Source organism: Cercospora kikuchii, assembly GCF_019650295.1.
Source record: "Cercospora kikuchii DNA, contig_00001, whole genome shotgun sequence".
NCBI lineage: Eukaryota > Fungi > Ascomycota > Dothideomycetes > Mycosphaerellales > Mycosphaerellaceae > Cercospora > Cercospora kikuchii.
In genome coordinates this window covers 4,076,944-4,101,451 of record NW_025408582.1, presented here as the reverse complement: position 1 = coordinate 4,101,451, position 24,508 = coordinate 4,076,944, and the positions used below count along the sequence as shown (strand labels likewise).

The following is a 24,508-nucleotide window of genomic DNA, read 5'->3' as shown; positions in this document are numbered from 1 at the left end:
CAGAGCAAGGCCGTGCCTCACGAACGGCTCACAGTCTCATCCCACTCCTTTTTCATCCGAGCTAGGCCGTCAAAGATCTTTTCTGCCAATGTTCGTGCCGTCTCATCGCCGCTCCACTCCGCGATCCTCATCTTCATAACCAAACACTCCATCTGCGAATCCACAGCCTGCAGTCCCTCAAAGACCTCCCTCCCACGTTCAATACACTCCTCCGCCCTTCTCATCAATCGTTTTTGCTCGGTTTTAATCGCTGTCGCTGCCGAAGCGGAAGGCTCTGCTTCACTGATGTCTCCGTCGTGCAACCGCTCAAGCCTTTCTCCGATCATCGCCATGCCATCCGATGCTGTCATCCCCTCCTGACACCTTCCCGCTAATCCCACGCAACTCTCCCCCAACGCAATCCACATCCTCGCCACGAGCGCCGCATCCCCACCCTCCAGCGCCAACGGCAGACTCGCTTCGTACAGTCTCCTTGCAGCGGCAAAGTCTCCGACCTCGATGAGAATCCTCCCCAGCACACAGAGCCCTTCTAGCATGACGGGCACAAGGAGGTGGCGCTCGGCTGTGGCAGTGGCTCGCAGGCAAAGACTAAACCCTTTGGACGCTCGTCCTGCAAGAGCGAATATTCGGGCCTTCTGGATGAGATAATGGAGGCGATGGGCGAGGTCGGGGTTGTCGTGTTGTTTATCAGATGTAGATGTAGAGCGACTGGAGGCCAGATGAGAAGCGACCTTGTCCATTGCAGTGGGATAGTCTTTTCGCGAGACGTGGTGTTCGATTTCGAGAGTGTAGAATTCGTTGCAGAGTTCGGGATCTGCCGACGAGAGCAAGGGTCGGAGTTGATTGAGGTAGTAGGATGATGGTTCGTGGGTTCCACTGGAGCAGATGGAGATTAGAGGGGTCATGCAGTTCAAATCCTCAAGACATACCGGTGTATCGACCGCCGAAGATGTATCAGTGCTGAGAAGGTTGTCAATCGTGTTTCGGCTTTCAGGATTCCCCTGACCGTGCTGGAAATGGAGGTGAGTTGCTCAAGAGCTTTTGAGTAAAGACCTTGGTGGGCTTTGAGTAATGCTGAGCGACATGTCGAGCGTACGCGGTCGTTCACTGGACAGTGTGGCTGGTGTACGGTATTGCCGAGCTCGTACTGTCGATTACCCAGGTGCGATTGACCTTGTTAATGTCAGCATTTACTTTGCCATAGTGATGGAAGTGGCCTGCATACCCAAGCGATCGAGACACGAGCCGTAGAACAGGGATGCAGCTGGAGCGAGCGATCTTAGATCGTGTTGGACACTGAGGTAGAGCGCCTGAAGAGCATGCTCTTGTGCTTTGTTGGCGTTGCCGCCATTTGAGAGCTCCAGTCGGCCTTCCTCAAGAAGAGTGCTACTCGATAGCAGCCAGTTTTTGCTGTCTCGGGCTTTGGTTTTGAGAAAGGCAATCTCATCATTCTCGCCTCCTCCGACAACGCCCGCGATAGAAGCATATGCTCCTACACCTTTGCCAGGATGGGCATGACGAAGATATAGTAGCCATGAGAGGGCGAAATTCAGACACGCGGAGTCCTGGTTCTCTCGTGCTGTAGCTCGTTAGCTGCTACTCTTCTACATAGTGAGGCTTGAAGAGGCCTACCTGTCGCAATGCACTCATTCATGGCGTCTACGCTCTCATCCCAGCACTCGAATTCAGCATGCAGTACACTCAGGTGAAGTAGTGCATACTGGTAGTAGACTCTCAAGTTAACGTTGTCCCCTGCTCCACTGCTACTCCTCGCTGCAAGACTGTAATCGAAGTAGCGATGCAGACTCTCCAATGCCATGGTGTACTGGCCAGCTTTGCTATGTTCGAAGAAGGCCATGAAGAAGTGCATACTCTGAGTACTGGCACTGGTTGCAGACAGCTCATCGACCCATGTTGTGAGCTTAGCCTTGACATCTTCGGGAACTCTGGTGCCGAACTGTTGTAGTTGGCGAATCGCATATGTGAGGAGGAGGTCAGCGTCAATAGCTGCTGAAGCGCTGGGGCTAGTGTCGGAGTGAGAGAGGCGAGCCGCGAAGTCAGCATTTGTTTCCTCGTTGTTGGCAAATTTCAAGTCATCCAATTGTTGAGCATGGTCAGGCCAGAATCTCGCAAAGTCGCCCCAGCTTGGAGCTCTCCATGCTTCAAATGACTTCCACAGAGCTTGAACGTCGCCAAATTGCAAGCGTGTGAATTCGACATAGCAGCGGCGAATGAACTGGCCTAGTGGACTGGCTGGGGTGACTGGATTTTGGTAGCTGCATCATATTAGCCATAAGAGAAAACTATGAGGGATCGATAGATCGTACCTGACATCTGTGACGGCGTTTGTTGTTGGCACGCTCCCTTGTCTAAGTTCGGTAATGAGGTGACCCAAGGAATCAAGGCCATCCAAGTGATTCCAGATGGCAGCCACAAAGATATTCCAAGCAGGCTGTCCTGGGTGGGAGGCTGATTGCCATTGCTTCAATTGCGATTGGAAGACGGAAATGTCGGAAGCGAAGAAGTCCTTTTTTTCATCAACGAGTTGGGCACTCTGATCGGCGGTGTATACAGTGTGCTTGGCGATGAATTCGAGGATGTTGATGGTATCTTTGGCGCCGAAGTTGTGCCCCGATTTGTATAGGCGGATGAGGACCAGCAGTCCGATGCGTGAAGGGGTCAAGTAGCGGGGCATTGTTGCGCACGCCGTATTGCCAGCATGGTCTTTGGCTTGGCGGTGGTGAAGTGAAGACGCTGCGCGGGGATGATATCTCCAATTGACTTCGAGTGCGTGCTTTGGAAAGGTCGATTCACTTCGCTGTCGTCGTGTGCTTTCTTTCTGCTGATGTCGTTGCCGCCTTCATCACCTGCCGTCGCGTCGTGGACGCGTCGCGACTTTGGCTTCGCTTTCCGCATCGAGCTGCACCACACGTCATCGCAGCGACTCGCCGGTCCTCACGCGACATCTTCATGTCCATCGCCGGACAACGATGAGCGACGTCGCTCACGATGCGGCTGACTACGTGGAATGTCAATGGCATCCGCAACCCCTTCTCCTACCCGCCATGGAACACCAATCGCTCCTACTCGGCCATGTTCGATATCCTCGAGGCCGACATTGTGGTCATGCAAGAGCTCAAGATCCAGCGTCGCGATGTGCGCGATGACATGGTGCTGGTGGACGGCTGGGACTGCTACTTCTCCCTTCCGAAGCACAAGAAGGGGTACTCAGGCGTCGGCATCTACACCCGCAATGCGACGTGTGCACCCATCAGAGCAGAGGAGGGCGTTCTGGGCGTCCTGCCAAGCAGTAATGGGACACCGTACCGAGAATTGCCAGAAACTGAGGCCATTGGAGGCTATCTGAATACAGAGCAATATGCAGAGCTATGGGAGCTAGGAGGCGAGGATCCTGCCGGGCTTGATGCAGAAGGACGATGTGTGGTGTTGGAGTTTCCTGCATTCGTGCTATTTGGCGTATATAGCCCAGCCAACAGTAATGGCCTGAGAGATGGGTTCCGATATGGATTTCTGTGTGCTCTGGACTATCGAATACGGAATTTGATCAAGAGCGGAAAGAACGTCATCCTCGTAGGAGACTTGAATGTCACAAGACACGAAAACGACAGCGCATGTACGTTGGAAGAGATCAGAAAGAAGCAGGCTACGAGGGAAGAATTTCTGTCTGGGCCGAATAGACGCATCTTCAATCAGCTCTTGCTGGAAGGCGAAGTACTGGGCCAGAGAGATGAAGGAAGAGAGACAGCAGTGTTGTGGGACACGACAAGAGCCTTTCACCCTGATAGAAAAGGCATGTACACACACTGGGACACAAAAATCAATGCGCGACCCGGCAACTACGGCAGCAGGATTGACTTCATACTTGTAGCTGAGGCAATGAAGGGCTGGATAAAAGAAGGCAACATACAGGAAGGCTTGCTGGGCAGCGACCACTGTCCCGTGTATGTGGTATTTCACGACAAAATCGAGACGCAGGAAGGCGACATTGATCTTGTGGATATTATGAACCCACCCGGCGTCTTTCAGCATGGGAAACGGAAGCAAGAATGGAAGCTTGCAATGACACCCGGTTTCTCTGCCAAACGCATGCCGGAGTTCGACAAGCGACGCACGATCAAGAGCATGTTTGCAGCACCAGCGTTGAAGAAATTGCAATCGTCGCAGCAAGAACCAGCGCCAGACTCAGGTCTGACGACTATGACGAATGGCAGCGATGATCAAGCTACGTCAAATATAACGCAAGAACAGCCGCCACCTTCCACAGCATCTCCAGTAAAGAGAAAAGCCCCGGCAGCCCCTCTCGCGAAAGAGCCTCCAATCAAACGTCAGAAGTCCGATGCGAAGATGGCAGCATCCAAAGGTCAACAGAGCTTGAAAGGATTCTTTCAATCGAAGAATCCGCCCACCAAGCCTAACGACCCATCTCCAGAGAAGCAGTCTGACACTCCAGCCAGCAACAATACCGACAGCGACGATGACCCTGACCTCCAGCGTGCTATAGCCGCCTCAAACGCTCTGCACACTCAACTCTCCCAGTCCAACAAGACCTCGAACACTGCATCTCCTGCCAAAGACCCCTCTACCCCTGAGCCCATCGAGCCTCCCGACCCTGGCGCAGACTACGAGATTTCTCCTCGCTCATTCTCTCAACAGCTTGCTTCCGCCGAGCGCACCCAAAAGTCCTGGTCTTCCTTGTTCAGCAAACCCGTCGCGCCTCTCTGCGAAGGTCACAATGAGCCTTGTAAGAGCATGCTCACCAAAAAGAAAGGCTACAATCAAGGACGAAGTTTCTGGATGTGCGCGAGGCCGCTTGGGCCGAGTGGGGAGAAGGATCGCACGCCAGGTAGTCAGTGGAGGTGCGCCACATTCATTTGGTGTAGTGACTGGCAGAACGGAAGGGTTCACTCGAATAGTAAGAACGAAGATGGCGATGGGGAGGCAAGTCCTGTCAAGGAGGGAGCAAGCTGATCCAGTGCGACCATCGAACAGAAACGAAACAATTTTGGTATGAGCATTGTTTTCATAATTATGATACCCATGTGTAAGCTTTGATCTGCCAACGAGTGGCGTAAAAGAAACCTGTTCACGTGTACTGCCCATTCGGGCGTTCTCTCCATCCTTTGCTTTTCTTCTCTTTTCGAAGGTCGAGTCGGACACTTCATGTCTTCTTGGGTTGATGAGAATTGGTGTGGGAGGACAAAGAGCAGTAGGGGGATGTCTTGGGCTGGGACTGCGTGCTCATCGATTCTGTTGGTGATAATGTTCCAAACGTGATCAATCCGTACCGAAATCAAGTGTTCCCAGTCAGTGTTGATAGTGACAGCGGTGGCCGCAGACTCGAGATCGAGTATGGGTGTTATTGTGTCGCCCATCTTTAGGCTTCATCGTGTTGTCTGTCTCTCCTCCAGCAGGTTACGCTGGGAGTGCTCTATGTCGCCGAATTGTTGGGGAAGGATTTGACTGTCGAGGCTAGCTTCGACGCAAAAAAGAATGGAAAGCAAGATCCAAATGCCATTCAGCTGACTGTTTCCTGTGTCGTACTTTGGCACCCACCCCATCGAGCCTCTGTACAACATTCCTTTTCGCAAACTCGTTCGAGCAGCCTACTCGTCGGGTTCGATCTTCGGCAAAGCCTCTCCTAAACCTTGCAAATGGAACATCTTTCTCTTCTCCCTCTTCACAGCTCGCCTCTGCTTCTTCCTCAACGCCTTCTCCCGCTGCAAGCGCTCGCCTTGCTGATGCTTTCCCTGTACCGGCTTGTTCTCACCGGGACCAGCATGGTCCTGCTTCAACCGGTTCAAAACCTTCGCCCGCTTCTTCTTTCCCTTCGCGAACAAGCCTCTCAGATCCGCCATATCTCCATACTTCCCCATGGCCGGCGCCCTCAACCTCTTGTACACTTTCTGTATCTCCCGAACTGGATTCAGCGCTTGGAAGACCTCGTGGTCTGGATTCAAGAAGGCCAGGACAGCGGTCCAGAATTCGGCTTGGTCCGAGAGATTGCAACATTCGGGATTTTGGAAGACGGTGATGATGGCCGCCATGAACTCGTCGATTTCGGCGCTCCAGGAAAAGAGGTCTGGCGCAGAGGGTTCGGGGACTGATGCTGCCTGATCAGAGCTGCCCACCGAGATGTCGATTGCCATGAGTTGGTCAATCTCGGAATCTTCGAAGTTGTGAGTTTGCATCGCGCGCTCCAGATCTTGGGATGAAACTTGCTGCGCCATGTTGAGATGCCTTGCGGCCCGTCGAGCAAAGGTGGTGGAAGCCGCAAGTTTAGTACTTGGATGGGCGTTGACGTGTGCGTGAAGTATAGTCGGCAAGATGGGTGCAACCATCATGCTTTTGACGGGCCGACACACTCGGTTATCAAAATGCCATTCACCATTCACTTTCTGCACGGTCCCGTGACGTGGCGAATTTTGTCCTTACAAAACTTCGAGTCGAGTAGTTCCAACCATCCGTGTTGCTCAAGCTGCACTGGTGGACTGCTGAGGTTGAAGTAATGGTCACAGTGGGGCATTTGAGCATCGCCGGGTAAGTTTGCTGCACGAGCTCCTCAAGTACCGCTTTGGTCGCACGATTCAAGCTGAACATCTCACGTCGCCCTATCATTTCATCACTTGCTCCAACTCATATCAAAATCCTCTCTGGCTCTCCCTTCTTCTTTCTTGGCTCGATCTCGTCCATCATACCGCGAGACTCCTCCTCTTCCGGCTCCATGCTCAAATCAAACCCAGTCTCTTCCAATCCAGCCTTCCTTTCCGGCGGGCGATTAGTCGCATAGATATCCGCAATCTTCAGTTCAAATGGCCCCGGCACACGATCAATGAGACTGATCCCCACGCTTCTCACTTTCGTGCTCATCATCTCCTTCTGCGGCTCCACCACCTGCCCATAGTTCGTCCGAACAAATGCACTGAACGGAATCGTGACCGTCTCCCACTCCCCAGGGCTATGACTCGGTAACAGATGCTGATGCAAGTCCGTGGGTACAATACTCTCTGTCTGAAAGTTGACGAAATACTTCCTCCCGTCGCTCTTTATCCGCAGTGCCAAATACGAATAGGGTGATAGGTCCCATAACAATTTGCCAAACAGACTCATACCTCGATCTCTCGTTCTGAAGCCGGCATAACCACTTCTCTGAATCTGTGGCCGATTCGGCGGTAGTTCCGTGCTTATGCTGCCCTGGAATACCGCATGACTCGGCTCTTTCCCCTCTTCACTGACAATCACGCCTCCCTTCTTCATATCACTTCCTTCTCCGACTGTCCTTTCTATGTGCGCCGCCCCATCAACATATGTCAGACTGGCTTTAGAAAATCCACCCACATCGGAGTCACACATGATTTTGCATCGTTCGGGTGAGAGGTTCTCGTCGAATTTGATGAGCGGGAAGGGTTTTATCGGGATGTGAAGACCTTCCATCTTGACAGCGAATTTAGCTTGCCGCCGAAGCTCCTCCATACTGCGACGAAAGAAGCCTGGGTAGCCTCCGCTGCCCGCTGAGCGGAGGGCGGGGGTCGCGAACATGGTGGGTTGGTTATGTGCCGGCGGGCAGACAGCGGGGGTGGTGGGCGCCTGCCAAAGCAACGAGGGTGGTGTGCGCGCTCGCTTTGGACGACCGAGGAGCTGATCTGAGGGTCAGTGAGACCTTACGCACTTCAGATGGGCAGGAGACCGTCTGCAATGTGTGCAGTGGGAGAGTGGGAGGAAGTCTCGCAATGGTGAGGTCAGAGATGGCCGAGCTCGCCGCAACAGCTTCGACAGGGACCGGACCAAATTCCGATGAGCAGAGTTGCATTTGACCAGAGGTCTGGCCTTAGCTCGAGATGCTATGAGCGAGACACTCACAAGCTAGCAATGCATGATGAGTTCTGATAGAGTATTGGCATGTCATTAGCTATCGTGCATACAGCACTACAGCCAGATCTATGCATACAAACACAACGCCTTTGCGCGGATGTTCCATCGTACCGGCGAGGTGTCGCATCAAATGCCGTACCTATGATACAGTTCTTCACTCGTACGTTCTCGTCCTATCAGCTCTTTACGAGGCCTTCACGCTCTTCGGCTGAATCCTCGCCATCATCTCTTCCTTCGTGATGAGATGATCGATTCTCTCCAAGAGACCTAGCAAACTCTTCATGTTGCCGCTCCATTCGTTCAGCACCTCATCTGCGTCCCGCTTCTTCTCGAAGCTAACAATCTGTGCTGGTCGGTCGATTCGTGCGTAGATCGTCTTGCTGGTGACAAGATCTGATATGTACTTCTCCGTCTCCTCCGCTGGCAGATCGAGCAGCTCTGTAAGCCGTGAGAAGTGCACGCGAGTGTAGTACTTCGCGATGACACGAACGTTGTGCTCAATGACACGCTTGCGGAAGTCAAGCCAGCGCTGATTTGCCTTGGGATCCTTCTTCGGATCCGACTTGGCCGCGGAGAAGATGTCGGTGCTTGTGAGCTGCTTGCCAAAGTTGGTCTCGATGGCCGGCCAGCGCATGAGTTCGTGAGTGGTAAAGAGCTTGAGAAGTTCCGCTTCCTGCGGACAAGATGTTGCGATTCGCGAGTCTTGCGCGATGCGATGTAGTAGATCAGACTGTTCGTTGTCGTATGGCGCCAGAAGGATGAAGTAGACCACGCGCTGGAGAGCTGCACGAAGTCTGTCTGGGTCGTCCTCCACGGCCTCGGTGTCCAACACTGACCGATAGTGCTTGCAAGCCTCCAGATACTTGTCGTCATGCTTTGCGAGTGTGATCTGTTGTTCGTAGAAGCGCAACTTCAGGTCTGTGACATCGTCGTCAATAGGCTCTTCCACTTCACCCGCGCTGACCTCCGCCGCGAGGCGCTTCTTCTCTTCTCGCTCCTTCTTCTCCTTCTCAATCTGCTCCTCCGTCTTCTTTGGCTTTCGTGCAAAGTAGCGTGTGCTGATCTTGCGCGACAGAATACCCGCCTGTGTCCAGTCTCCATCTTCAATACAGAGGGAGACCTGATCTAGGATGAACTCATTCTTCTCTCGTCTCGTCATCGATCCAAAAGTCTCGACTTGCAGCTCGCATAATGTGTCCTTGGCGGCAGTGATCTTGCCCTGTGTGTGTTGGATGTTCGATAGAATGCGTGTCACACGAGCTCGCTCGACCTCGACGAAGATCTGCAGCCCTAGTCAGTATCTCATTGTTCGACGCCCGCCCGAGATCCATCTCACCTTGCCCTCTGTGACGGTGCGGAGCGTCTCAATCACGCTCAGCTTCACTTCCAAGTTCGGTGTGTCATCCAGAAAGCCCATAACCACTTGAACCATCTTTGAGATGGCTTGCTTGAGTTGTCCATGCTTCTTGCTCAGCAACTGCACTTGCTCATTCAGCAGACTCCAATCGCCTGATTGCTTTGATATTGTGACGATGCCGACGATCAGGCGCGATGTGGAGGGAAGATCGGAAGATTGCCGCGTCTGCTTCTCCAAGCTGAGCAACTTGTCGATGGCTTGCTGTGTTTGGCCATTCTGTGCCGATGTCAGTCTTCTAATGCATCAAGTCCATCCAAGAATACGTATCTCACCTTGGCGATCTTTTCAGCTTCAGGAAGAAGAGCGTCGACTTCTTTCGTATAGTCCTTGTCGGCCTTCAAGATGTTGCCGTCAGACATCTTGTGCCGTGTTTCCCGTTATTGAGTGTCTGCCGCCTGGATGTAGCCCGAGTCGGAGGTTGGTCAAAGTAGCGTGCAGCGATCGGAGCGCGATGATCGAGTGTAGGTGGGTGATGTTGGAAGTCGATGGCGGAAGTGATGTTGTCGATGTTTGGAGTCCGCAAGCTCACTCAGGTGAAGCTGTGACGCGCCGTCCGGAGGCAACTCTGCCGACGTAGTCTAATGCTTGGCACATCAACAACGCTTCACTTCCCCCCATCCCCACTTGCCGCACCAGCTTCTCTCCATGCTGCAGCTGCTATGGGGCAGGAGACCGCGTGCTCCGCTGCCCGAATGTACTTGGACTCGATGCCTCCAAATCCGTAGCCAGGCTCCCGCCCCGCCGGTGGGACGACGTAGATTCTGGACCAAGGACGAAGATGCACTCACTCTGCAAAGGCGAAAGGAGGGTGCGGACTTCTCGTCCCTTGCAAAGGAACTCGGCCGTACTGCCAATGCTGTGCAAATTCGATACAACTGCTTACTTGGTCCAAGCCCTCAACTTGATCACTCTGGACGAGGTTTCAGTCGACAAGAAGACGATGTCATCATCCAGCGGAAATGCGAGGGCGCTGCACTTGGCACAATTGCAAAAGAATTGTGTTGCACTGCCCGAAAAGTAGGGGACCGTTGGCAAGTCCTTCGATATAGGTGTGACGTCCCCGAAGCAGCTCTCACACGAGGAAGCCGGCCGAGATCAAAGCTGGGCGTTTTGGAACGGCTTGAGGCCGAAGCCCTCATCAAGCAACGTTACCGTGAAGGCAAGACCTTCGAAGCTATTGCAAAGGAACTGCAATGTGGTACAGCCGCATTGCGCCGCTGGTTCCGCGGCATGAGATTAACTAAAGACCAACTCACCGGATTTGAACGCAAAGCAATTTCCGATCAGGAAATGCAGAGTATTCTGCGTCACAGGTCTGAAGGTTGGACAGTACAAGCGATCGCTAGCGAACTCGGTCGCACTGCGTCAAGTGTGCAGCGTCATTTGCGTAGGCAACAAATAACGACAAAACTACCCCGAGCCTTTACCCGGGATGAGGACCAAGAAATCCTGAAGTTGCGTGAAGATGGCAAGACCCACCGCGAGATTGGAGCGGTCTTAGGCCGCGCTCAAGGGGTAATAAGTAAGCGCCTGAAGCTGCTTCGGGGGCCACCGCCGGACGTTCCATCCAGATGGACTTTAGAAGAAGTCGACGAGCTTGTCACGCAATATGACCGAGGTGTTTCAATCTACAACATTGCTTGCGCGCTCGGGCGCGATGCTAACCTCGTCAGACCCAAGTTGCAAAGCACTTTGGTGAAGAGAGGGCGCACAGACTGGTCACCCGTAAATCTTGTTCGTGGCACTAGACAGTATAATGTCTCCAGCTTCCCTGCACCAGCCTAGCTTTGCCAGATCATCACAGGATTGGAACACAATTCATGACCGATCGGGTTGACCTCTTAGTCTCTGTAAAGCTTCTGACTGAGGATGTCACACTTCCGTCGCAGACTCACATATTAAATCCGCAACACCAATCTAGATGATTTCGAGGGCAGAAGTTTGAGCAAACTTGACAATGACAGGCCACAATAGCTGGATTCTGTTGAACAAATAGCCATTTAACATTCGTCATCAATATGCTAGTCTAGCGTCTGGGTCGGACAACATTTCTATCTGCTTGCTGTTTCAAGCCCTAGACTTGGGTGAGATTGCATTATTCATCATCGTCATCAAAACCATGGACATCCTATTCATCACAATTCTCCTCTTCTTTCCCGTTTTCGCATCGATTGACTTGAGAAGCCATCTAGCACCAACCAGGCGAGCAGTAGCCATTCCAGTTGTTCCAGTTGTTGACTGGCCAGTAGTTGTACCAGGTGTTGTAGTATCCGTAGTAGTAATAGTACAGCCAGTACAAGTACCACAAATTTCCGTTCCAGCCATTGTTCTGCCAGTTGTTGACGCCCCAGACATTGTTGTCAAAGACCTGATTAGGCCACCACGCACGGGCATTGTTCCATTGCACCTGAGTCGGGACTGTGCCTATGCGATTATTGGCCCAGCCACGGGCTTGACCTTGCCAGTTGCTGACCAAGTCGATGTTGATGCTGCGGGCTTTGATGTCATGATCGACCCTCGCAAGGTCGAGATCGACGTCCAGTTCTTCGATCTCTGGCGCTGGAGCGGCTTCAGGGAGTGGCTCAGCGACTGGTGCGGCATTGCGGGCAACGAGGCCATCATCCTACTGAATGTCAGTGAGGAACTCGAGGACAGATTCAATGATCCAAGCGCACCACGACTGGCGCTGGGAGTGGTCCAGCAATGGCACTGCCGACAGACAGAGCAGCCAAAGAGGCAGCGATGAACTTGAATTGCATGTTGCTGTGAGTTGTTGGAGTTCTTGGTGTGGATCTGATTGCTGTAGCTGCTTTCTTTTGCTTTGGTGCTGCTGATGATGTTTTCGAAGGGAAAGACGATCGTTCTTATACTACTTCGATGCCACTCAGTCACCATCGTCAGTGAGTTGTACCTCTTGGCTCGTCAAGGCCTTCGCATAGCACGGAACGTCCTCGAATTCCATTTCGGGCAATAGAGGCAAGGTGAAGGCCCTTGGCGCTACTGGAGCGTCACCAAAGATGGTTGGACTTCTTCTCGCTGTCAGCTGGCGCGCAGTGCGCGGACTTGGCGCCGTGCATCATATCAGTCGTATTGAGCTGCCTGGAACCTGGTCTCTGTCCTGCACAAGCAAATCACAAAGCGAATGAATTGATGCGGAGTGACCGCTTATACCGGCTGATCTCAACTCGGTTACCCTAAACGATAGCCCTGCTAACCTTTTCTCCTGGCCGTTGATTCCGATGGGATAATTGATGCTGACACCCTTGATCGGAGAGGGCGGTGCTACGCACGCTGCCCACGTGTGTTGCGGCACGCGGTCCCCGCCAGACTCATGATCCTACTCTCCAAGACATATGCCAACCAAACAGTTCAAGGACGGAGTGTAGACTGGTGACGTCTAGATCTTGGAGGCTTCGCGGCAAGCATAAAGACATGGTTGATGCTTGAGCACCATGTGCAAAGATAGGCAGATTTTCAGTGTGCGAACGTCATAGACTGTGGTGCGTGTCGATGCATCGATGCCTTCACAGTCAGAGGTGCAGTCACAGACTGGTCGATGGCGGGCTTGAACAAGTAATTGTGGAGGTCAACATTACAACTCAAGTGATAGCTTGCCAGATGTTCTGTGAATTTCATTCCTTGATAGTGCAAGACGTTTGGCGTACGACGAGTCCACCACTCCATGATTTGTCGAGCGGGCTCTGGCTGACGAGCCGTTGCGCAAGGATGGCCAGTCGGAATTGGGGCTCATGCCAATACCGCAGATACTGGACGAATTTAGCTCTTCACCTCCAAGAGTGCAGGCTGATCGCAGTAGTCTCCGAAGGTGTTCTGCTAGCAGTGCTGCAGCGTGCAGTAGGGCAGGCGTGTTCCACGCTCCGCCATTCGCAAGCACATCCCCGGGGATCACATGTTCGAATAAGCTTATCGTTAGCGTTGCATGTGCACAGCCAGCATCACTACAAGCGATGACCACCGCTCGTCGTCAGTACTGAGCCAAAGCCCTGTTGCTTCCAACAACAGACTGTCAGATGCCGAACAATTCCTCTGGTAAGAAATCTTGGCGTTGCATAGGCGGCCGGTCAAGGATTCAAGCACATTGATGTGGGTCATACACTGTTGGCTAAGGAAAATGCCAAGACGAGTGCCACAAACTTTCATGGCACAAATTGAATGTAGTGGCTTGTATGCGCATTGTAGGGACGTCCACCAGTTGGGAAGGTCAGCGGACTAGGGATTGTGGAGGCATACTATCACAAAGGCCTCAAGGCTTATGCTTTGTGAGCAAATTTGCAATCCTCCAAGTTCTCGCCTCGCAGCAGTATTCTGTGTATATGTGTGCTGGGCCATGCATTCCTAGATCGGATATCTCGGGTCGAAAAACCGCAGATGGTAAGCACATGCCCTAGGCCGCAGTGCAAGAAGCGATCCGCTACCAAGAAGTATTCTCGCTCTGATCGCCGCAAGGTCCGAAGCTCCCAGAATCCGTCGCCCGCAGTCATGGCGCTCGCGGACAGGCTAGAGCTGGTGAGGGTCGAAGGTGCCAAGCTCAGCCTAAGACTTCTTGCAACATCGACAAGTTCGCAAAGTCGGATCGCAAGATCACCTGAACCAATTTTAGCAACCAGTCCAGATTTCGTCGCAGTAGTTGATGTCAGCCGCGCAGTCATAATCTGATAGCCCCTGCTGTACGTGTCGCCGCTGCGCAGCACTGGAGTCAATTTAAGCTTTTGAAAATTCGCTGCTAGGAGGACGCTAGCTCGAAGATCTGCAAAGCTCGCTATGGGTGCGAACACCGGCAAGAAATGCGAGTTCTCGCGAGATGTCCCTCGTCTCGCTGGTGGAAGCTGGACTGTCGATTCTGATACTCGACGCCGCTGTGTTCGCGTCTCAACAATCCCTGCAAGGCTCTTGGAATTGTTCGAAAAAGATGCCCAACATCTCAATGCTTCTAAGGTCAATGATCCACCGCAGGTATTTCACCCCTGGTGAGGTCAATGTATCACTTTCGGTCGTCATCATCTTTTCTGCCCTCGAAAGCAGAACTGTTGCCGTTGTAGAATTCGGGGTTCTTCGCCCTCTCTCGCTCAGCTCCCGCACGCTGATCTGCCAAGGTCTTCACCTTGACCTTTGCTGACCCGAGTGACTCCGAGGAGCCATCCAAGCTTGTCGGGCCCTCGTCGTCCGAAGCGCTGCGCGACTGCCTCGCGTACGACTCTGTTGGAGTTGCAGTTGCAGACCCTCCCAGTCCAGGCACATACGATATCGCCGATCCAAGAAAGCTGGAGGCGCCATTGGCCAGCGCATATGTGTAATGCAGTGCACTGCTCATGTAGCCCCTGCCAGCATTGCCACTGTAGGCCTCCGTATAACCAGCAACAGGGACGAGGACCAATGTCGCATTCGGCGTCAGCCCGAGATCTGCAAGCGACTGGCGTTCCTCGCTGACTTCTATACTACGGCTCGGCAGCGGTGAAATGATTTGCTTGAATGTGAATGGAACATCGGCCGCGTTGATGTTGCCTTGCTCGGTTGTGGTGGATTTAATCCAATCCCGGACAGTGCTGTCGAGGGTAGCTGAGGGCTCGAAGCGTCCTTTGATAGAAGTCCCATCGAACAGTCTGACCTGAAGACTACACATGCCTCCAGCACCCGTACGTCGCTTGCTCGCTGCTTCTATTGATGTGGGCAGCCGGCTCTCAGGTGCAGCCTCGCCAGCTGCACGCTGTGTGCGGGCTTTGCGCTCTTGCTTGTCTGCTTCGATCTGTGCTAGAATACGTTCTCGGTCCTTCTTGGCCTCGTCTCTCCGTATCTTTTGCTGCAATATCCAGTCTCTACGTGACTTTTCCTTTTCAGTCTCCTCGGTCGCTCTTCCCTTTCCCTTGTCTGAGGCAAGCGCCTTCTCTTCTTCTAGCCGTCGAGCTTTTGCGCGTGCAGCGCGTTCTGCCTTCTCTGCAGCAGCTCGCTTCGCAGCCTCTACTTCGTGGCGTTGGGCGCGATCTGGGAAGAGTGTTGACATATTTGCGCTGGAGATTTCGGGCGCAGGAGAAGGTATGCTTTCTGATACGGTCGCTGGCTGCTGGGGTTGCTCTGATGGTGGCGCAGTCGACTCTGCCGGAATCGTGCTAGGAGCTTGCATTGCTTCATGTCCGTCCTGCTGCTGCGTATCTGAGCTCGTTGGTGCAGCCGGATCATCAGCCCGATCTTGCTGATGGCTCCGCTGCTTCGCTGCCTCGAACTCACTCTTCTTCATCACATGAAATTCTATATCCAAAGCCGTACTGATTCGCGTCATGAACTCTTCATGGCCGATGCCCCCTTCGATCTTGTCTACTACTCTTCCCTTGTCTATGACCACGAAGATGGGGCTACTCGTGATCGGACAAAAGGCGCTGAGAAACCCTGCTTCCTGACTGCCATATTGAAGCTTTAGTATGACGGCCTTGGTAGCCCAGATATCGATCGGGGCTGGACGACGCCCTATCCCGAGCCACTGATGCTCCCATTTCTGGCTCTCTTCGTTGTCGGAGGAAATAAAGCAGGCGACGAGCTTCTGCTCGGTAAGTGCGCGACTGATGCCGCTCTGCAAGTCGCCTTGGTGGAACATGGTTCTGTAGATGCCCGACGGGCAGTGAGTAGGGAATGGGTGTTGTAGGTGTGTCAAAGGTGCAGCAGTAGTAGTCGTGGCTGGACTGAGGTGACGTGACGCCTCGTCCGCTTATCTCCGATCAATGCCAAGCCTCTGAACGCTTCACGGAAGAACAGGTGGAAGTCTATACGAGTTGAACAATGAACAAAGAACGAGCGATGAACTGCTGAAACTAACAAGTCATATGCGTCCAGGCCTACACATCGGACACTTTCAACCGCCTTCTACACATGTCGGGGTACTCAACCCGTCTCCAAACAAGCGTGTAATCACTAAAGCGAAGGTGGACTTGACCTTCTTCCGAGGCTGCGGCCCTTCCCAAGTGTGACCGTTGCCAGCGAACAAGTCTGAAGTCTCGACTGGTCACTGTTGTACCGCTTCTTGATGTGATACCTATAGGCTTTGCGGACGCCGCTTGGCGAACGGTTCATCCGAACAGCTATGTCGCGGAAATGCACGCCTTCTGCGACCAGGCGATGAAGTTCATCCAACTCTTCTTGGCTCCACAACTCACCTGTTCTGGCTGCTTCAAATGAGTCGTGTTTGAAATAGTGGTAACGGGCCTTCAGTGCCTCAAGCGACCACCATGGCATCTGACGATGGATGTCCTTGTACGTGACTCCGGCTTCTCTCAATTCGATCAACTTCCGCTTTTCGTCGGGGCTCATAGGCAAGCGCTTTTCGCCCGAAGCACCTCGTTTCTCGCGTGCAGCAACGCTTTTAACGGGCCGACCAAGGGCCTTTGCCGCCTCACGGATACTTGCGCCTCTGCGCCGAATTTCCAACAGCTTCTTCGACTCGTCCTGAGACCATGGATTTATGACATGTTTTGTTCTTGCGTAGGGGCGGCGAGCGTTATGGTCGTCGGCCGTTGCTCGAGCGCGTCTGTGTTTTTGCGACTGCACGCTGGGCTTAGTTCGTCCCAAAGCTTCCGCTATTGCGCCTACACTGATTCCCTGTTCCACGAAAGTGTCTAACCTTCGCAGATCTTCTTCACTCCAACGCAGCCGATCCGTACCTGCACGTCGAGGAAACTCCCATCTGACTGACGCAATGTTCCTCCCCAAGAACAATGCGATTTCCTCATCGGTCTTGCCACTTCTTCGGAGGTCATGCAGAGCCGCACGATCTTCTGGAGTCCACTTGCGCTGTTCTGAAGTTGCATCCAGTCCGCGCGGGCATCGAAGCAGTTGCGACCAAAGAAGAGCAGCGGACGCAGTCTGGGACACAGCATGCTTGCAAGAGACTTATTTTTCTATTGATGCCAAAGTTCATCTCAAAGTAACACTCTGACTTCGTCGACCAAAATTTACATTCTCTGTTGCCCGTGTACGTGATCGGCAGAAGCTAGACACCAGGTCAAGCAACGATGGTGGACGCGTCGTGAGAGCGGAGTTCAACCCGACGAGCCAATGATTGGCCCTTTGGTCAGCGTCACCTCCGAGCCCAAACATTTCCAGTAGGACGTCTTTTTCCATCAATACCTCCACATTCGTTGGGCATCCTTTCCTGGAAAGCGAACTGCGGTTGGAGAAGATGTTGCCGACCACGGCTTTCAGGCCGAGCTGCGCAACATGCAGGCTCCGAGGGTTGCTTCGAGGGATGGAAATGGCGAGGACGAGGAGGACCAAAAGTACAGCATCATCGATGATATCGCGTTCAACGACTATAAATCCGGCACAATCGACGAGAAACGGTGAATCGAGGTTATCGATGAGATACCAGAAACGATCGTTCAGCCAAAGTGCGAGAAGAGAGGCAAAAGCCACAGGCTTCACACGACAACAAGAGATCGAGCTCATCGAGACATTATACACGAGAGGCCACATTTCGCGCGAGGAATGGCGAGATAGTGTTTTTGCACAGTCTGGTTTACGCACCGAAGGAGTTGCAATCGAAAATTTGGCAGGAGATAATGCAAAGCTGGAAGCAAGAGTTCGGACATTGCGCGAGTACTATGGAACCGCGACCATTCCTTCACAAGTCCTGGACGGGGACGAAATCACAGTTCACCAAAGGTTGTTTGGCGATTTACGACAGTTGGAAGCGATCGGTGAAGAGCCCAGCGATCTAGGACAGCTTATGGGCAGAAGTGGGACGGGGGTGATCGATCAAGAGGGAGAAGAAGTGGAGTTTGACGAAAACGAGGCACTTGAGGAAGACGAGCTATCAGAGGAGGACACACCAAAAGGTCAAGCACGGCCAGAGCGACATCGTCCTAGCAACGAGCGACTAGCAGACGATATGCGAGCTGCATTCGACGCTGGTACAATCTCGGAAGCTCTATCGCAACAGGACACAGTACTTGCCGATGAAGCCGCCGTATATCAGCGCACGCATCCACTGACCCTCGAGGGACGATTCGCTACCTCTCCGTCAACGATAGAAATGCCAAAAGCACCATACGTCGATCCAGTCACCGGGATGCTTTCCGGTATATCAAACACACATCTCAGCGATGCTGCGCACCGAGTCTTTGGAGGTCCTGGTCTACCATACAGTACCTCTACACCTGCCAGAGGGAAGCTAATGCCTCAAAAGGCGATCACTCTGGATGCTTATCAACAGCAAATGTCTGAGATCGAGGGCGACGTTTATATGAGTACGCTATACCCAGGAGTCTATGCGAGCGTGTTGAGCGTCTTGGTGGAGACGAGAAAGAGACTAGGAAGTGCTTGGGCGGAAGGCCTAGTCCGCAAAGCTGAAGCTGGTGAGCTAAGAATACTAGATGCTGGAGGAGGCGGTGCTGGAGTCCTTGCTGTGCGAGAGATCATTCGTGCCGAATGGGAACGACTGATTGGGAAGTCAGAGGATGATCTGGAGAATCCGATGGCGCTAGCAGAGGCTGACGGGAAAGTCGGTGGTGCCGGTGTGGGTGCACCGTTGGGCCATGCAACTGTGTTGACGAGTTCGGACGTGCTCAGGAAACGTGCGAGCAAGCTTCTCGAAAACACGACTTTTGTGCCGAGATTGCCTGATTATCTTCACGCGGAGAGTGCGCCATCTCAGGGCAAGTTCGACATTATTGTTGCACCACATACTTTGTGGCAGTTACGAGAAGACTACGTTCGCAAGACCCATGTGCAGAATCTTTGGTCTCTGCTGTCAACAGATTGTGGAGTTCTGGCTCTTCTCGAGAAAGGCGTACCGCGAGGATTCGAAATGGTAGCTGGTGCGCGAGACCTTCTCCTTGAGCAACGCATCTCCTCACCTGGCTCGGAGCAGCGCTTCACAAACATCGAAGAGAAACTTCTGAACTCTGGCGCAAATTACGAGCACATCGTCTGGGACGATGCTGCAGGCGAAGGCAGTGCCGAGGAGGTACATGCAGAAGGACCCGACCTTTCGACCCAGCCGAAAGGAACAGGCATGATCATTGCGCCCTGCACAAACCATGCCGACTGTCCCATGTATGCCCAGAAAGGCCACGTCAAAGGCCGCCGCGACATCTGTGCCTTCGAACAACGCTACCACCGCCCCGCCTTCCTACAAAACATCTTCGGCACCAAAGGCCGCAACCACGAAGACGTAGAATTCTCCTACATTTCCGTCATGCGAGGCCGAGACCTCCGCACTTCTACCGATAACCTCACAACGACGCCTCTCATACAATCCCCCACAACCACCGACCGCGCCTTCATCGGCTACGAAAACACCACAACCCAATCCTCCACCCCTCCCCACCCCCTCTCCCTCCCCCGCACCATCCTCCCACCCCTCAAACGCCAAGGCCACGTAATCCTAGACCTCTGCACCCCATCCGGAACCCTCGAACGCTGGACCGTCCCCCGCTCCTTCAGCAAACAAGCCTTCCGCGACGCTCGAAAACTCAACTGGGGCGACCTCTGGGCCCTCGGAGCCAAAACTCGCGTTCCTAGAAACGTCAAAGCCAAACCGCGCGATGTAACAGGTGACATGGATGCGAAACTCGTCAAAAACGCGAAGAACGACAAGAAGAAGCGAATGAAAGTTGATTTGCAGGGTGTGCCTGATGTGGATGTGGATGAGTTTGGGAGGGTGGTGAGTAATTCTTCCAAGGAAACGAAACTGGCTGCCATGAAGGGTGGGAATTTGAGGAGTGGGAGGCAGAAGGTGAAGGGTATTAGGGATAAGAGGGATAAGAAGGCAATGGGGAATGGCAGGCGCAAGAATGCTACATTGGTGGCTGGTGATGATGCATCGATGGACGACGATGACTGGTGAACGGACGACACGTGAGAACTACGATGTCATTGTAGAAGGGGTTGCGACAAAGATGTACACTCCGCTCGTCTGCTGGGAAAACAGCACATCTCTCAATTCTCATTTCCGTCCAAGGTGGGCACGGCTTTCCGTTGACAAGTGCACACGAGGCCAGACCACAGAAAGTCGAATTAGGGTCATTTTGGTGGCAGACGAAAATGGCGGCAACACAATTGTATTACCACGCTATCCAGCACGCAGAATGCAGCACAAAACCAAGAACAAACACCGTGCTCAGCCAAGATCAGGAAAACCAACTCCCGCCGCAGCACTCCTCTGTTGCATGCTCACACGCCTCTCCTTGCAACATGCTCCGCCGGGCTCGTGACAAGCCCAACGTGCTGCCCTCCTGTCGACGCTTCGCATAGAAAAGAGAACCCCTCGCCCCCTGATGTCCGTACGCACAAAAACCTCCCCACGCGTACCCTTTACAATCTCGAAGCCATTATCTCCTCCACTCGTCGCGCGGAATAACAAAACTGTAGGAAGACATACGGAGCAGGTGAATTCCAACAAGTCCAGAAAGAAACGCCATAGGAAATCGTGTAGTAAGTTTATTTTTGTCGTTTTTTATCGTCCAAATTGGGAAGTCGGGTCGATTCGTAAGATAGGAAAAAGGTGATTATCGGTGGCTCCACGCCTGCAGGAGAGTCCAGCTTGGTCGCTTCATGTTGAAGAGGATCGCCAAAAACCCTGCCGAGTGACACTGCCAGAAGACTGTGTGTTGCTGCAAGTTGAGATATTGCAAGTCGTTCGTCTTCGCTTCTCCAGGGTTGCATGATTCAAAACATGATCGACTGCACAAAGCATCGTCCTGTCCTATGCTGAACCATGCGAGAAGCGAAACGATCAAGCAGCCGTGTACTAGTGCCAGATACCGATAAGAAAGTGTTGCCAGGTCCAGTCCGTGGTCCAGATCCAAAGCATAGACAAACGTTGCTTGCTCAATGCCTGCTACGATGTCCGTGAGATGAGAGTGAGTGGCAGCCCCGCCGAGAGCCTGTCCGTCATTCAGTAACCAGTGTAGGACTGATCCGCAGCGCCACGCTTGTTTGCACTGCGAAGTTGCCTGTCAACACAGAAGCGGTCGTTAGCACAAGTCTTCTATCCCCTCGCGCGTATACAAATCACGAACGCAGAGGAGAAGGCGCCTTACAAGACGGAGGTTCGGAGGCAGGTCATGTGTATGTGCGCACTCACATTCCGGTACCCTCTCTCTGCGGAACAGCACCAGTGCGGTCCTTGGAGAGCTGGCCGGTAGTACCACGAGTGGCAGCTCCAGTCCTACGGCCCGGCTTCTCCTCAGCTTCTTCGGCCGCGTTCTGGTTGCCCTGGGCCTGAGCGATAGCCTGAGCGTTCTTCTGATACTTGTACACAGTCCAGTCGAACACATAGTCGTACTGGAAGCCTTCGCGGACAAAGAGATCGCGGAAGATCTTGCGGAGGTAGGAGTAGTCGGGCTTGTCGTCGAAACGCAGGCTGCGAGTGTAGTTGAGGTAGATGGCGAACTCGTTGGGGAAGCCACGGCACAGGACCTCGGTCGGAGTGGTCATCTTCTTCTCCATAATGCGGTCGTACTTCTGCTTCTTGGTTGCCGCCTTCAGGCCTTGCCATGGGAGTGATCCGCGGCAGAAGTACAGCATGACGTAACCGAGAGACTCCATGTCGTCGCGACGAGATTGCTCTAGAAGGTGGTCAGTAGGCGCATATGCGGCAAGGGAAGAGGGCGTGGCTTACCGACACCCAAGTGGGTGTTGATCGAGGCATAACGAGCGGTACCAGTCAGATTCTTGTTCTCTCTGTATGGGATGTGGAAGTGTGTCTTGGGGTCACGGTATTTCTTGGCCAGACCAAAATCGATCACGTTGACCTGGTTGCCGCGCTTGCCGATGCCCATGAGGAAGTTGTCTGGCTTGATATCGCGGTGGATGAAGCTCTTCGCGTGGATGTACTCGATGCGGGAGATGAGCTGATCGGCGAGAAGGAGGACGGTCTTGAGGGAGAACTTGCGGTTGCAGAAGTTGAAGAGATCCTCGAGAGAAGGTCCGAGAAGATCGAGGACCATGGCGTTGTAGTCGCATTCCGTGCCGAACCATCTCACAAATGGGATACCGACACCACCCGCCAGCGACTTGTACACGCGAGCTTCATACTCCAACTGTGGGTGCTTCGCCTTGACCGACTCGAGCTTGATGGCGATCTCTTCGCCCGAAATGATATTGGTGCCTGGTCACGTCAGCACTCCCTCTCTTGACGCAGCAGGCTTCATTATCGTCATACCCAGGTAGATGTCGCCGAACGAGCCGCTACCGATCTTGCGACCGATTCTGTATTTGTTCCCCACGCGGAGATCCTGTCCTCATGTCAACATGCATTCTCCAAGCTGTTTTGCGACGCGGTCGTCGCAGGGGTATGGTGATGGCCGGCGTACCATTGTCGTCATGTTGATTTATGACCTCCAGAGAGGGTTTTGCAAGGCTTTGCGAGGGTCGACGGTCGGCGCTGCTCAGTATTTCTACCGAGAGCGAGCGGGGAGCGGTCGAGGTGGAGGAGGGACTGTAGTGGTTGATGTTAGTGGCAGTGATGCAGGACGGCGGGCGAGAGTAAGAGGCTGAGGGCAGGGCAGGTTGGGCGGTGAGGGCCGAATCGCTGCTTGCTTGCCTAACCTTTGCGGGGCGAGCCTGGCTGAGGAGGCAGACAGGACGTCAATCGGGCGGCGGGAGCAGATCTGCAGAAGGCAGCCTCGCGAGCACGCCTTTTTGCAAACGTCGTCTAGCGGTGCAAGCAAGCAAGCAAGCAAAAGCAGGACGTGCTCGTGCGGGCGTGAAGAGGGCAGCTCGAGGGCTGATGTGCAAGCGAGTGAAGGTGGTGGATGGTCACGAGTCGGATAGCGACGAACAGTCCGCTGACCGCTTGTGATGGGAGCAGGGCAGGGCAAGGCAAGGCAGAGAGTGCAGTGTACGTACCGAGAGCAGCGCAGTGTCTCAGGCTAGCAGCAGGTGCCAGCCGTGGCGGCGGTGTTTGGTGGGCGAGCGAGCGAGCGGTGCAGATGCGAACCGCGGGAGGCAAGTGCGTGGGAAGGTGTAGCAGAGTGCGGTAGCTGGGTCGAGAGCAAGTGGTTTGGCGCCGGGCGCGGGTCTACGCTCCAAGTAGCAGTCAAGCACAAACGAGCAGCCGCGTGCAGTGGTGAATGCAAGCGCACAATCAGGCCAAATGCGCTCCGAACAACAACGAGGCAGAAGAAGGACAATCACCCGCCCAGACAAAGACACCCCTTGGCATCCGTCGCTACGTCCGACTCGTTCAAATTGCCGTCAAATTGACTTGCTTTTGCTTCAGCAGCAGCACCACTGACACGCGCGCCTCTTCTCCGGCCCATCAGCGGCTGCACGACGCTGTGCCATGCCATCCTGAACAGAATCCATGCTGCTCCTTGACGTATCGTTGACGCAGACGTCAACAGCATGCGCCCTCCTGTCGCCTCTCGTCGTGCCACCACTGCACTGCACTGCCAATGCGGACGCGCTTTGGGCGTCAATGAAAGGGCAGCCATTTGCGACCTGCCAGCAACTTCCTTGCACCGGCACACTCCAAGCAACGGCGATGCATGCTCGAGCCCGTCTAACTTTGGCACACCAGATCCAACCACCGACCTGCCGCGGCTACTGCGTCTGCCCTCCGGACGTGCACTTGCGCATCTCCGAGATCATCACTAAGGTATTGCCTCCCAGCGCCTTGGGCTCTCGTGCCTCTTCTGGAATGCTCTCCTCCTGCACAACGCCGCATCAAACGGGGAAGCAACGAGCAAACCGTCCACCGTGCGTGGTCAGCGCCGCTCTCGCGATCTCACCCACCCCGGAGCATGACTGGTTGGATCGTCGTCACGGCTGCGCGCATCCTATCGCGAGCCCGCCATCGGGCAAAAAGGGCAATTAGCTGTGCCCAGCTTGCGACCTCACCTCATCATTCCGATGGCACGCGACTCGTGACAGCCCTTTCTCACGCGGGGAGCGTCATCCACTTCCGACTTGCGCACCTCATCTGACATAGTCGCTGGCCGTACACGTAGCTGTTCAGGACGAAAGAGGTAGGCAATGTGCCGATTTGTGCATCTCATGGCTACTTGTAAAAAGCGATATGCCTCGCTCTCCGCAAGATCGTCAATGCTATCCAAACAGCGTGAAACAAGCAGCGAGATCCAGACCCTTGGCTCCGTCGCACGACTACATGATCGACATATGCTATCGCACAAGCCACCGCTAACATTGATTCGGCAACAAGCGCGACCGCACGTCGCGAATCGCACCTCA

General features: G+C 53.8%; 10 protein-coding genes across 10 annotated transcripts; 3 read left to right on the top strand and 7 right to left on the bottom strand.

Annotated features, from left to right (window-relative positions):
* Positions 1 to 17: 17 nt before the first annotated feature.
* On the bottom strand, positions 18 to 2,695 carry CKM354_000159800 (anaphase promoting complex subunit 5; the record flags this gene model as incomplete). The annotated part of the gene is made up of 5 exons (XM_044796727.1): positions 18 to 876; positions 930 to 1,173; positions 1,226 to 1,579; positions 1,633 to 2,276; positions 2,328 to 2,695. The coding sequence occupies 5 exons, from the start codon at positions 2,693 to 2,695 to the stop codon at positions 18 to 20; spliced, it is 2,469 nt and encodes an 822-aa protein (XP_044652662.1).
* A 314-nt stretch (positions 2,696 to 3,009) lies between these two features.
* CKM354_000159700 (DNA-(apurinic or apyrimidinic site) lyase APN2) lies at positions 3,010 to 4,989 on the top strand (the record flags this gene model as incomplete). Its single annotated transcript, XM_044796726.1, has 1 exon — positions 3,010 to 4,989. One exon carries the CDS (start codon positions 3,010 to 3,012, stop codon positions 4,987 to 4,989), a length of 1,980 nt encoding a protein of 659 aa, XP_044652661.1.
* Positions 4,990 to 5,624: 635 nt separating this feature from the next.
* CKM354_000159600 (uncharacterized protein) lies at positions 5,625 to 6,248 on the bottom strand (the record flags this gene model as incomplete). Its single annotated transcript, XM_044796725.1, has 1 exon — positions 5,625 to 6,248. The coding sequence occupies one exon, from the start codon at positions 6,246 to 6,248 to the stop codon at positions 5,625 to 5,627; it is 624 nt and encodes a 207-aa protein (XP_044652660.1).
* Positions 6,249 to 6,654: 406 nt separating this feature from the next.
* Positions 6,655 to 7,557, bottom strand: CKM354_000159500 (uncharacterized protein; the record flags this gene model as incomplete). The annotated part of the gene is made up of 1 exon (XM_044796724.1): positions 6,655 to 7,557. The coding sequence occupies one exon, from the start codon at positions 7,555 to 7,557 to the stop codon at positions 6,655 to 6,657; it is 903 nt and encodes a 300-aa protein (XP_044652659.1).
* A 517-nt stretch (positions 7,558 to 8,074) lies between these two features.
* Positions 8,075 to 9,666, bottom strand: CKM354_000159400 (proteasome regulatory particle lid subunit RPN5; the record flags this gene model as incomplete). The annotated part of the gene is made up of 3 exons (XM_044796723.1): positions 8,075 to 9,172; positions 9,227 to 9,523; positions 9,580 to 9,666. 3 exons carry the CDS (start codon positions 9,664 to 9,666, stop codon positions 8,075 to 8,077), a joined length of 1,482 nt encoding a protein of 493 aa, XP_044652658.1.
* Positions 9,667 to 9,952: 286 nt separating this feature from the next.
* On the top strand, positions 9,953 to 11,092 carry CKM354_000159300 (uncharacterized protein; the record flags this gene model as incomplete). The annotated part of the gene is made up of 1 exon (XM_044796722.1): positions 9,953 to 11,092. The coding sequence occupies one exon, from the start codon at positions 9,953 to 9,955 to the stop codon at positions 11,090 to 11,092; it is 1,140 nt and encodes a 379-aa protein (XP_044652657.1).
* A 403-nt stretch (positions 11,093 to 11,495) lies between these two features.
* CKM354_000159200 (uncharacterized protein) lies at positions 11,496 to 12,066 on the bottom strand (the record flags this gene model as incomplete). The annotated part of the gene is made up of 2 exons (XM_044796721.1): positions 11,496 to 11,930; positions 11,983 to 12,066. The coding sequence occupies 2 exons, from the start codon at positions 12,064 to 12,066 to the stop codon at positions 11,496 to 11,498; spliced, it is 519 nt and encodes a 172-aa protein (XP_044652656.1).
* Positions 12,067 to 14,309: 2,243 nt separating this feature from the next.
* On the bottom strand, positions 14,310 to 15,914 carry CKM354_000159100 (uncharacterized protein; the record flags this gene model as incomplete). Its single annotated transcript, XM_044796720.1, has 1 exon — positions 14,310 to 15,914. The coding sequence occupies one exon, from the start codon at positions 15,912 to 15,914 to the stop codon at positions 14,310 to 14,312; it is 1,605 nt and encodes a 534-aa protein (XP_044652655.1).
* Positions 15,915 to 17,530: 1,616 nt separating this feature from the next.
* Positions 17,531 to 20,159, top strand: CKM354_000159000 (mitochondrial 37S ribosomal protein RSM22; the record flags this gene model as incomplete). Its single annotated transcript, XM_044796719.1, has 2 exons — positions 17,531 to 17,652; positions 17,702 to 20,159. The coding sequence occupies 2 exons, from the start codon at positions 17,531 to 17,533 to the stop codon at positions 20,157 to 20,159; spliced, it is 2,580 nt and encodes an 859-aa protein (XP_044652654.1).
* A 1,050-nt stretch (positions 20,160 to 21,209) lies between these two features.
* Positions 21,210 to 22,641, bottom strand: CKM354_000158900 (uncharacterized protein; the record flags this gene model as incomplete). The annotated part of the gene is made up of 5 exons (XM_044796718.1): positions 21,210 to 21,267; positions 21,399 to 21,882; positions 21,936 to 22,424; positions 22,479 to 22,551; positions 22,630 to 22,641. 5 exons carry the CDS (start codon positions 22,639 to 22,641, stop codon positions 21,210 to 21,212), a joined length of 1,116 nt encoding a protein of 371 aa, XP_044652653.1.
* Positions 22,642 to 24,508: the final 1,867 nt, after the last annotated feature.